This window comes from Mesoplodon densirostris, chromosome 2 (assembly GCF_025265405.1).
Source record: "Mesoplodon densirostris isolate mMesDen1 chromosome 2, mMesDen1 primary haplotype, whole genome shotgun sequence".
Classification (NCBI taxonomy): Eukaryota; Metazoa; Chordata; class Mammalia; order Artiodactyla; family Ziphiidae; genus Mesoplodon; species Mesoplodon densirostris.
In genome coordinates, this window is record NC_082662.1 from 40375663 (window position 1) to 40387806 (window position 12144).

The 12144-nt window shown below is 36.6% G+C and overlaps 1 protein-coding gene across 4 annotated transcripts in view; it reads right to left on the reverse strand.

Annotated features, from left to right (window-relative positions):
- The window catches only part of STIL (STIL centriolar assembly protein), a 65309-nt gene that overhangs the window by 9098 nt on the left and 44067 nt on the right, over window positions 1-12144 (reverse strand). For 3 of the 4 annotated variants that reach the window (XM_060089771.1, XM_060089770.1, XM_060089768.1), the window contains 4 exons: window positions 8238-8403; window positions 6841-7072; window positions 2257-2470; window positions 286-536 (listed from right to left, as the gene is read on the reverse strand). In XM_060089771.1, coding sequence (XP_059945754.1) covers window positions 286-536; window positions 2257-2470; window positions 6841-7072; window positions 8238-8403 — 863 coding nt within the window. The remainder of the gene's footprint in view (window positions 1-285; window positions 537-2256; window positions 2471-6840; window positions 7073-8237; window positions 8404-12144) is intronic. The other variant, XM_060089769.1, reaches the window with a different exon arrangement.

Sequence of the window (12144 nt, forward strand, 5' to 3'; positions counted from 1 at the left end):
ATGAGCAAAAGCTCATTTCTCTTTCTATAAGACTCCCAGAGCATTTTGTTGGCATCTTTACCCAGGAGATATCCCCCAATATCCCCCAAATTACTTAGGTATATAACCTTCTCCTCTACTAGAAAAATCTAAAGGGTAGAAACGATCTCTTATATTTATCATATAGTAGACCCTGAAAAAAGGATAAGCCAATTGAATTGAGTGGCAAGCTTATACCTTTTCTCATGAAACAGCTGCAATACATTAAAATTTTTCTTTATCTTTTAAAACAAATTTTAAACTTACCTGGCATGATCCACTTTATGTACATTTTTCTTCACTTTAGTAGGAGAATCAATTTTTACTCCAAGGCTTCTTAGTTGCTTAAGGGTTGCATTAAGAACACAATCTTTGTCCACCGGTCCTGAATCATGTTTTTTTTTTTTAGTATGGTAAACATTCTGCATTCTGGTGCATTCGTGACTGATAATTACTGCTTTGGTAGATGGCTGTTCAGTTTCCTTGCAGGAGTTATTCAATAGGTGGTTCCCTTGACCCTGATGAAAAAAGAAAAAGGACATATTTGAAAAATCACTATTAAGAGTCTTAGGGGGCTTCCCTGGTGGCGCAGTGGTTGAGAGTCCGCCTGCCGATGCAGGGGACACGTGTTCGTGCCCCGGTCTGGGAGGATCCCACGTGCCGCGGAGCGGCTGGGCCTGTGAGCCATGGCCGCTGAGCCTGCACGTCCGGAGCCTGTGCTCCACAACGGGAGGCCACAACAGTGGGAGGCCCGCGTACCAAAAAAAAAAAAAAAAAAAAGAGTCTTAGGAAACAAAAATGCAAATAATAGTGGTAAGTAATGCCAGAGAAGAGCAAAATATTATCCTGCTAAATTCTACAAAATATCAAATACATTTGCCAAGTTTTATGGGGTTCTTATAAAAGAAGCCCATCCTAATGAATGAATGATTTCATCAGATCCTACAGAAAACTTAGAATGTTTGTTCAGAATTTGTTCATTTTAAAACCAAAAGATTTAAAATCATTTGAGTAATATTTCAAGTTTTTTTTTGTTTGTTTTTTTGTTTTTTGGGTTCGCGGGCCTCTCACTGTTGTGGCCTCTCCCGTCACGGAGCACAGGCTCCGGACGTGCAGGCTCAGTGGCCATGGCTCACGGGCCCAGCCGCTCCGAGGCATGTGGGATCTTCCCGGACTGGGGCACGAACCCGTGTCCCCTGCATCGGCAGGTGGACTCTCAACCACTGTACCACCAGGGAAGCCCTATTTCAAGTATTTTTAAGGACTTATAGTAAATTCTTTATAAACAAGTTTAAAATCATGCCTTCATTTGAAAAATGATGTTTCAGAGTTATAAGTTTGATCTTTATGTTACTTTGAGAATTTGACTCCTCTCTTTTCTCGCTTTGAATGAGAATGACCTGTGATCCTATCTCTGCCTTCCTGACATTAAATCATATTTCATTCCCTTGAACACACGGCTGCTAGCACCAGTCTAGGACCTAGCAGGCAAATAACAAATACGTGTTAACTCATGAATACTTAGGGCCCTATGAAGTATGTTTAATTAGCCTTCAATTATAAATGGAGAAATCAAATGTTCCAAAGTGTACAATTGGTAAGTGACAGCCACGGTCATTCGACCTTCAAGTCCCAGTTTACATTCTAGCTTTTCCAAGATGACTGTTTTCTCCAACCAGAATTACCCCTTTTTATTGTGTGTTGCCTTTGCTTACAGCACTTCTCAGCCTGTACTATAGTTGTTACTGGTATCCATGGGTTATTTCCCCTAGGTTTTCGAAGGCAGAGACGGTCATATTCATCTGTATATTATCCACTTAGTTCATTTTCTTAGACTAAGCTAAGTATTCAATAAAAATCTGCTTATCTGAACTAAAGTCAGTAAATATCATAAATATTCTACTACTTTCCAATTTTCAAGTTTCTTGCAAACTCTCGCTTATTTTTCTGGTACTAACTTTAGTTTGAATTTGGCATAATGTCAACATATTTTTAAAATAAGATATTTTTTTCGCTGGCTATCTAAGTATCTGATGACTGGCATGCTTACAATGAGTTACTGAATTTAGGTTATCATAATTTATGAAAAGCTAAAAGAAATAAGTGATATATCATTAATTTGGGGAAAATCTTTTTATATCAAGGTCCCAATCAGTTTAAGGATAGGAAAGGCTTAACTCGCATACCCTAGACTAAATAACCATCTCACAAAAGATGAAAAGCTTTACATTTTCTTACCAACACATCCTGGAATAGTTTCTGGTTATCTGATGGTTGATGAGGCAAGGGTTGCATTACTTGCTCAGTTTTGGGTTCCCCTGATGTTACAGAGCTATTAGTGGCACCCTCTGTTGGTCCACTTTGGAAGCACATGCTTACACTCTCTGCCAGCAGAGGATTTGGAAAGAATACAGGCACATCAGGTTCTTTTCTCACAAGTGGAGAAGAGCTGCTTGAAAGGACATATATAAAGTAAGTGTTAGTTATCAAGGTATCTTTAATGTATATTTGAAGTGCAGTAACTTTGGGAGAATGGGGTAAGACTCGGCAGCATTCTGGTTTGTACCGTCAGCTCTTAGTGATACTAGATAAGCATTTCACCTTTATAGGCTGTATATAAATGGTTAAGATGGTAAATTCTATGTTATTTTGTTTTACAACAACAAAAAAAAAACAAGCAAAAACCTTAAAAGGTTTATTAAAACAAACACAATTCCTTATACTGTCAGTCAAAGCTCTGAAATTTGGTAGTCAACTTGGCTTTTCAGCCAATCTCTTTCAATGCCTCCTGTTTTATTTTATATTCTGAACAAACTGGATTACTAACAGTACTCTGAATTCTGCCCATAAATTTTGTCTACAACAGAACAGTTCTCAATCTTGGCTACATATCAATATCACTTGTAAAGTTTTAAAAAATACAACTGTTTGGACTTCTCCCTTCAGAGATTCTGAATTGGTGAAGGGCCCAAATTTACCTGTATTTTCAAGTGCCACTGAGCCAAGACTTACTGTTCTAATGCCTTTAAATTGGCACACTCTCATCAAAATCCTATCTACTGTTCGAGGGACATTTTAAAACTTTGCTTCCTTTATGATGTTCTAAAACCTTAACTGGGTAGGTCCTCTTGCTTCTTTCAACCCCCATTAGCACTTCCTTTTATCTCTTAGGTCACATATATTCTCATTTATAATAGTTTGTTCATTGTGTCTGGGGCAAATTTCTTAATCTCTCTGGCCTCAGTTTCCTCATTCATCTAATGGGAAAAATGATATCCACCTCCCTGGGTTGAAAAACATGAGACAGGATTAAAGGAGATACAAAGTACCTAGCATAGTACCAGATAAACATAATGGGTGGTCCATAATTGCTAGTTCTCTTCATCTCCTGCTGCTATCCCCTTGCTTCCTAAATATCACATTGAACCTTTATCTTCAACCATGTTAACTAATTTCACTTTAGTGAAAATACCAAAACTCAAATGTAGAAGCAGAAATCCAGCCTTTAGAGATTTTATGGCTTTTTGGGAAAGTACTTGTACTGAGCAGGATTTTTATCATGCAAACATTTGCAAAAGCACTTTATTTTTAAGGAGAGTCCATGTCAGTTACTGAGTTTGCCTTATTTTACCTTTAGCTAAATGATGACAATAATTAGGTACTAATTCTGGTACTATTCTATGTGCTTTAAATATATTAACTCATCTAATCTTTACAACAATGCTGAGATAGGTACTACTTTCACTGTCTCCATTTATAGACAGGAAAACAGAGTCATCCAGACATTATGAGACCTGCCCATGGTCACACTGCTGTGATTCAAATCCAGGCAGTTTGGCACCATGCTCTTAATCACTCTACTATATTGTATTTTCAAGAATTTAAAAATATGTGTCTTGGTGTCTAACCTACCAAACAAAAATAAAAGCTAAAAAAGAAGACAAGAACCAAAACATTAAAGATTTCAAATTTAAAAAAATTGTTTAAAGATGATTCTAATATGGCAAGTATTAGTAGGTATGTCCAAAGCACAACTTCTTAAAAAAAAAAAAGCAAACTTGTGTCAAAAGAAATATCATCAAAAAAAAAAAACATCTACCACTCTTCCCTGGGAAAAAGCAACCAATTACCATATATGCTGCAAGCCAAAAAATTTATCTTTCACAAACTGCTTTAACGTTAGACTGATTCAGCAAGACATCCAAAGGGGGCAGGGAACCCAGGTGGCCAGGTGCCATGTATGAATACTTAGCACTGGGAACCACAGCATGAATCAGACCAGATGTTTGGGAAGAATCTCCCACCAAAACCACCATATACAACACTGGAGATACTATTTAATCCAAGTCGTATATTATGCTGAACAAAGATCAGATTTACATCTGTTATATGTTGGAATCAACAGAGTTAGTTAATTGCCCTGAAAAAGCAATTAACTGCATTCTATCAATGAACTCAGATCTGTTTCTGAAGTTAAAAACCACAATGGCTTGGAGATTTTTTTTTTTGATGTGGATCATTTTTAAAGTCTTTGTTGAATTTGTTACAACATTGCTTCTGTTTTATGTTTTGTTTTTTTGTCCATGAGGCATGTGGGATCTTAGCTCCCCAACCAGGGATCAAACCCACACTCCCTATATTGGAAGGCAAAGTCTTAACAAGTGGACTGTCAGGGAAGTCCCTGGACTGGAGACTTTTTAAAGTTCTGACTTAAAAACTATTTCAGGGGTAAAACCTCCTAATTCCTGATAGTCTACAGTTTACAGAAGTTAGGGAGAATAAATAAGGATAACCACAGTTCATGCCTCTCTGTTCTCAGTTTCTATAATTATTCCAAATAAAATGTGGACTTATTTTGGGGCTCACCTCAAATTGCTCTTCCTATCACTGAACGTTTATGAAGGAATGAACATGGGGAACCAGACACTGGGTCAAGTCCTAAAGATACAGAAATGAACAGGATCCCTATCCTGTAGGAATTCAGTCTAGTCGGGGAGACACATATACAGATCTTTTTAATACACTTGTGGTACATATTATGAGTACTTAATTGAATTGTAAGGTTAAGACATACACTCTACTGAGCAAAGCAGATAAATATTTCTAGTTTTCTGGAGGGGTGTATTTATTGTTTTAATCATTATTGTAATCAGAATAATTTAAAATGTCAAATATTATCAAAAGGCTTATAATTTTAAAAAGTAATCAACTGCCTGCCCCATGCCACCCCCACCACTGAATTCACCTCTTTTAAAACTGTTTCATGTGATATTACCCTGTAGTGTTTTAACCTACATTATTGCTCTACCTTTAACATTTATTCTACACCTGATCCCTTCCACCACAGTCAATTCCAAGGCACCTTCACCTCACTTGGTCTTTAGTGTATTAACGAGTCTCCCTACTTCCACTCTTAATCCTCATCAGTTCACTTGCCACAAAACGGCTAGAATGGCCTTTAAAAAATGAAAATCATATCATACCAGTCCATCATTTAAAATCCTCCCTGGTTCTAATGAACACAAAATAAATTCAGAACTCCTTTTTACAACCTACAAAGCCCTACATAATTTGGTTCCTGCCTGTTATCTCTGACCATATTTCCTGTGCTCTCTCAGTCACTAAGTTCAGCCACAATGGCTTTCCTGCTTGTTTCTGGAACTCTCAAGCTCAGGCACACCTCAGGGTCTACACTTGCCATTTCCTCCACCTGGAACACTCTTTGCCAGATATTGTCATGGTTGGCTTCTTCTCATCATTCAAGCCACTGCTCAAATGTTACCCCCCCCAGGGAAGGCTTCTTTCACCACCCTAATTAATAATGCCCCCTCATTCCCATGCCACTATCCCAGTTACACTCCACTTGGTCACCCTGGTTTATTTTCTTCAGGCAGTTGTCATTATATGAAATTATATGATTTCCTGCTGATGTGGTTACTGTTTGTCTCTACAACTCATGGAAATTCCATGATGTCAGAAGCTTTGTCTGACCTACTGCTCAATCTCTAGGGCCTAGTTCTGTGGCAGCACATACCAGAAACTCAAAGAATATTTGTTGAATTTATTTCCAAATTTGCTAAGGATCTAAATTACTTCACAATGCTTATTTTTTTTAATGAAAATTTCATAATAAAAAATTTCAGACACAAGAGAGAATAGTTTAACAAATCACTATGTACCATCACTTTTTAAAATTACCTACTCAGTCTATCTTACTTCAACTATAACCCTAGCCATGTCATCCCCACCAGCTCATTCTGAAGTATATCTCAGGTAACAGGTTGTATCTCTCAGAAATAAAGACTTAGTTATACATATATAATTGCAATATGGTAAATCTTTAAAAATTTACAAAATTCAGGACCCCAGCTCCAACTGGGATCTAGTGTTATCAGAATCTCTAGTGAGGCCTGAGCATACATATTTTTGAAATTTTCTTCAAATGTTCTGATTCAGCCAGACTGTTTTACACATCCAATGACTGACATCTGGGAATGGTTCTAGAAGGCTCAGAATTATCTGTTACAGGGAATTCCCTGATGGTCCAGTGGTTAGGACTCCTCGATTCCACTGAAGGCAGCACAGGTTCAATCCCTGGTCAGGGAACTACCATGCCACGCAATGCGGCCAAAAAAGAAAATTCAAAAAAAAAAAAAAAAAAAAAAAAAGAAAAGAATTGTCTGTTACATAGGAATCACATTAGGAAAGACACCAATGAAAATATTTTTAGAAAACAAACAGTTTCTGAGTTAGAGTACCAGAATATTAGAATTTAAAAAGAAAAAAATAGGTAAGATGAATACTGAATCAAAGAGATCTTACTTGGATATAGAAAGCTGCTGATTAAATTCTTCTTCCACAGCAATGTTGCTCTCTTCAAAACTGGGAATATCAACAGCTTTTAATGAAGATGCACTACCAGGAGTACTTGTGACTTCATTATTAATATCAACAGAAAAATTCATGTCCTCACTGGAAATCTTGGTATCATCTTGTCTCAGCTGAGATTCAGGCTCTTGATCATCACCTGCCGCATTCCAAAACAAGCTGGCACCTAGACGTTAGATGAGTTAACAGATACTGAAACAAACATTCACTTATAAAAATAATTCTCTGACAAACCTTTGTTAAGTAACACTAGCTATATTAGTTTAACACAATTACCCAGAACTGTTTTCAGATTATATTTTCTCGAGGTAAGTGAAAGGTGAAAAGAGAGAAAACTGGGGTACAAAGGGAAAGAGGACATTCTGGGCCCTACCTCTTCAAGAGCTGTGGCTCTCAAATGATGTGTTTTACCTATCAAGGTTCTGAATATGATTTGGGGTGTATGTGTGTTTTGAAAACTGCTGTTCTGAAAAATAGGAGAAAATATATAAAATGCAAATCCCTAGGCTCTCTGATTTTGATTCTTAAATACAATATTTATGATACTATATTAGAGATGTATCAGACATACATAATATCAGGCAAGTATTTAAAAATCAAATGTCGGGACTTCCCTGGTGGTGCAGTGGTTAAGAATCCACCTGCCAATGTAGGGGACACGGGTTTAAGCCCTGGTCCGGGAAGATCCCACATGCCGTGGAGCAACTAAGCCTGTGTGCCACAACTACTGAGCCCGCGTGCCACAACTACTGAAGCTTGTGCGCCTAGAGCCCGTGCTCCACAACGAGAAACCACCACAATGAGAAGCCTGCACACCGCAATGAAGAGTAGCCCCCGCTCGCCGAAGCTAGAGAAAGCCCGCGTGCTGCAACAAAGACCCAACAAAGGCCTTCTATTTTGCTTACCAAATGAAGTAGACATGGCTTTGTGAAAGATGCAGTAAAGGCTCTCCATGACATAGTAATGTGTAGAGTACTAGACAACTCAGAACCCTGTGTTTTCCCACTGAGCCCTATTTTCTCTACCATCTGTTCTGCCATCTCTCAATTCCACCAACAAAGATTCTACATTCCCTTCAAAGCCCAGAATCAATAACACTGCAGATGAAACCTTCCCTGATCCCTCAAACCACAGATGACTTCTCTCATTAGAACTGGGGGTTCATCTTGAGAAAGCAGCAAAAACAAACAATATATTATGTTATATGGTTTCCAATCTGTTTTCAGGTATAGTTTTCAGAAAGTAAAATTACACAAAGACTTAAGTTATACTCTCATCACCTTGGTTTTGACATTATGTGTACCATGTACAAATTAAAAAAATGAAATTACCTGTGCTCACAGCAATGCTTACACTTTTCCTCATGTGCAAAGCAGGAGGAGACTGTGCTTCCATGGAAACCAACTCCATTTGTCTGGCAGCTTGCACTGTGTCTTCAACAGTGGTTGTCTTAGGGGAACAGGGCTGCAGAGACTGTGCTTCCAACAAACGCTGAATCTGTATCAATTAAAAACATACTTTACACTGACAGTGAAGTAATCAACCAAATTGGTATAAGAGTTTAAAAATGAATTACAAAGTGCCCCCGTTATAAATAACTGACTTTTAACTATATTTTCTCACATTTCAACTAGATTATACCATAAAACTTATTCAATGTTGAACATCATTGTCATTAGTTATTAAGAACTTAAGTGGGCTACCAATAAATTTAAAAGTAAAAACATACAGGTGTTTAGATTAGCATTCATAAATTGACACTCACTTAGAAAAACCTTAATGTTAACACTTCAAACAAACATTTTATTCCTATTTCACTTACAAACCAAAAGTAAGACAGGAGGCATACTCTAACTCCATATACCAAATTTGAACAATTTTTTACACAAGATTCATCTTATAAAAGTTAACCAGAATTGCCTGCATTTGGTCATGCTGAAACTGGAAATATTAATAACAGTCTCTAACACTGAGTGCTTCCTGTTTACAAGACGCTACAATAAGAGCTCTTATGTATGATTTTTACAATGATCCCATGAAGAATGTACTACTATTAGGCACACTTTACACAGAAAAAAACTTGAGGCACTAAAAATAAAGTTACTTGCCCAGGTCACATAACTAACAAGTAGCAAAGCTGAAGTTCAAACACCAAAAGCTTCCCCTCCTCCTTTTAAAATTGAGATGTAATTCACATACCATAAAACTTATCCCTTTAAAGTATACAATTCCATGGTTTTTAGGATATTCACAAAGTCTGCATCCATCACCACTATCTAACTCTACAATATTTTCATCAACCCCCGAAAAATCTCTGTACCCACTAGCTGTCACTCTCCATGGCCCCAGAACCTAGCCTTTGGCAGCAACTAATCTACTTTCTGTCTCTGTAGATTTGCCTATTCTGGACATTTGATATAAATGAAACCAAACAATATGCGGCCTTACATCTTGCTTCTTTCACTTAGCATAATGTTTTCAAAGTTCATCTGTGCTGTAGTACCTATCAGTACTTCATTCCTTTTGATGACTGAAATATTCCATTGTATAGATAGTGTCACACTGTGTTCATCTATTCATCAGTTGATGGACTGATTATTTCATCCTTGGCTATTATAAATAATGTTGCTATGAACATGTGTATACAAGTTTTTGTGTGAACATATTTTTTCATTTCCCCTGGATATACACCTAGGAGTGGAAAAGCCTCCCTTTTTAAACACTGTAATTTTCTATTTCCCTGTAAGTTATACTGTTGTGTTCAACTCATTAACTTTAGATTAACTTTATTAATATAGGAAAATAAGTATTATCAATAATTGTTGAGATCAGCAGAAATACGACCTGCATTAATAATACGAAGTGGCATATGTACTTATAGTGGTTTGGAGCATGGGCTTTAGTGTCATGAGGACATAAGTTTAAATCCTACTCTGCTACCTTTTGGAAAAGCTATTTAGCTACTATGAGCTTCAACATTACCTAAAACTAAGGTTGTTGTGAGGACTAAGAGATAAACAAAATAATTGTAATTTGTTGAGTGTTTACTATAGCCTCATCCTACAGTAAGCACTTTATCTAGACAGACAGGTGTGTGTGTGTGTGAAAATATATACATATACATATAAATTCATTTAACCATCAAATCTACATATAATACCAATCAGTGCTCCCAATTTACAGCTGAGAAAAGTGAGGTTTAAAGAGACTGCCTAGGAAGTACTCGATAAGAGATTTATTATAAAGCTATAGAGATTAAACTGAATGGTAATAGTGCTGGAATAGACAGGCAAATCAACGGGGAACACAGTACAGAAACAGATACAAACACATGATACTTTCATTATACAATAAAAAATGCATTTCTAAATCATTAACAAAAAGATATATTATTAAGTAAATATATGGAGTCAGTCATCTAAGGATTAAAAATAAAAAAATCTTTTATCTCATATACCAAAATAAAGCAACAAATATAACCCTGGGGGCGTGGTGGTAATGAAGACTAAATTTTTTATGATCTTAAAGGAAAGAGGCTCTTCTAAACATAATACAAAACCCAAAAAGAAAATGACTGATAAATCTAATTATGTCTAAGCTGGAATATTCTGTACAAATGATTAAAACACAAAACACTTAAGACAAACTGTAAGAAATACCACATACAGATGATAAAGGACCAATTTCCTCAATATACAATAAGCTCTCATAAATTGATTAGAAAAGGACTTAATAGAAAAATGGGTAAATAACACAGAGACTTTATAGAAAGAAAATACAAATGGCCAATAAACAATAAAATGATCACTCATAATAATACAATGCAAATCAAAACAGTTTCTATTAATAAAGACTGATAATAATTTAAGAGTAGATATGTCCAGTATTGGAGACATGGGAACATTTTTGAAGTATTAAATTGGTATAGTCTTTCTGGTGGCCTTTTTCACTCATTCAAGTTACAAAATATGTATTAAACAACTGTTTTAAGTGAAGTACTATTCAAGGTGCTAAAGAATACAGTGATGAATCTTTTAAGCTCCCTGCCTAGAGCTCCCTAGAGACAAAAAACTAATACATGTAATTAAGGCCTGACTGAATGATGAGAAAGAGCTAGCCATTAGTAGAATTAGAAGAATGTTTCAGGCAAAGGGGACTAGAAGCTTAAGCACATAAAGTGGAAAGATGTTTGTGTTTTTGAAGAACAAAAAGCATACCACTGAAGCTGAAGTGTAGTCAACATGGAAGACAGTGGCAAGAGATGAGCGAGGAGAGGGAGACAGAAGCTGAACCCAAAGGGTTTTGAGGGTCAAGGTAAGAAATTTTGATTTTATTTTAATTGCAATGGAAAACCATTGTGTTTTAAGCAGGATCCCTATGATCTGACTTGGGCTTTAAAAAGATGGCTCTCATGTTTCCAACTGCAGGAAAACATGAGGGAACAGTACTGGAAGCAGCATGTATGGAGAAGAGAAAATGATGGTTTGAATTAGGGTGGTAGCAGGAAAGATGGTAAAGAACATTAAGTTCAGGATACAGCTAGAAAAGTAAAAGCCTTGGTTTTTAGGCATAGGATTTTGGCCTGAGCAGCAGGATGAGAAGTGATGTCATTAACTGAGATAATAACAATAATGAAAATAATAGTAATAGTTAACATTTACTGAGCACTATATGCCAGGCACTATTCTTGGCCCCTACCTAGTAACTCATTCAGCCCTTAGAACTCCATACACTTATGTATATTCCTCTTTTGTGGATGAGAAAACTTAAGTCAGACACATAAAGTAACTTGCCCAAGATTGTATAACTTATGTCACACCAAAATTGGATTAGAACCCAAGGAGCCCACTCTCTTTAACCACTACACCAAAATAAGACTTTGAATATTAGAAGAGGAGCAAGTTTGGGTACCTTTGAACATTTAAATATGTGTTCCCTTTGACTTCAAAATTTTACTTCTAGAGATCTATGCCACAGTGGTACATGCATATATACAGGAAGATACAAGCATAAGGGTGTTCACTGCTGCACTGTTTGCAAAAGCAGAAACTTCAAACTGCTGAAATAATTGATGAGACCAATTAGACGATTTCTTGTACATAACAAGGGAATCCTATGCAGAATAAGATAGTTCTATAGAAACGTATATAGAAAATGTTATGATACTCTTAAAAAATTTAAATAGGGACTTCCCTGGCAGTCCAGTGGTTAAGACTTTGCCTTCCAATGCAGGGGGTA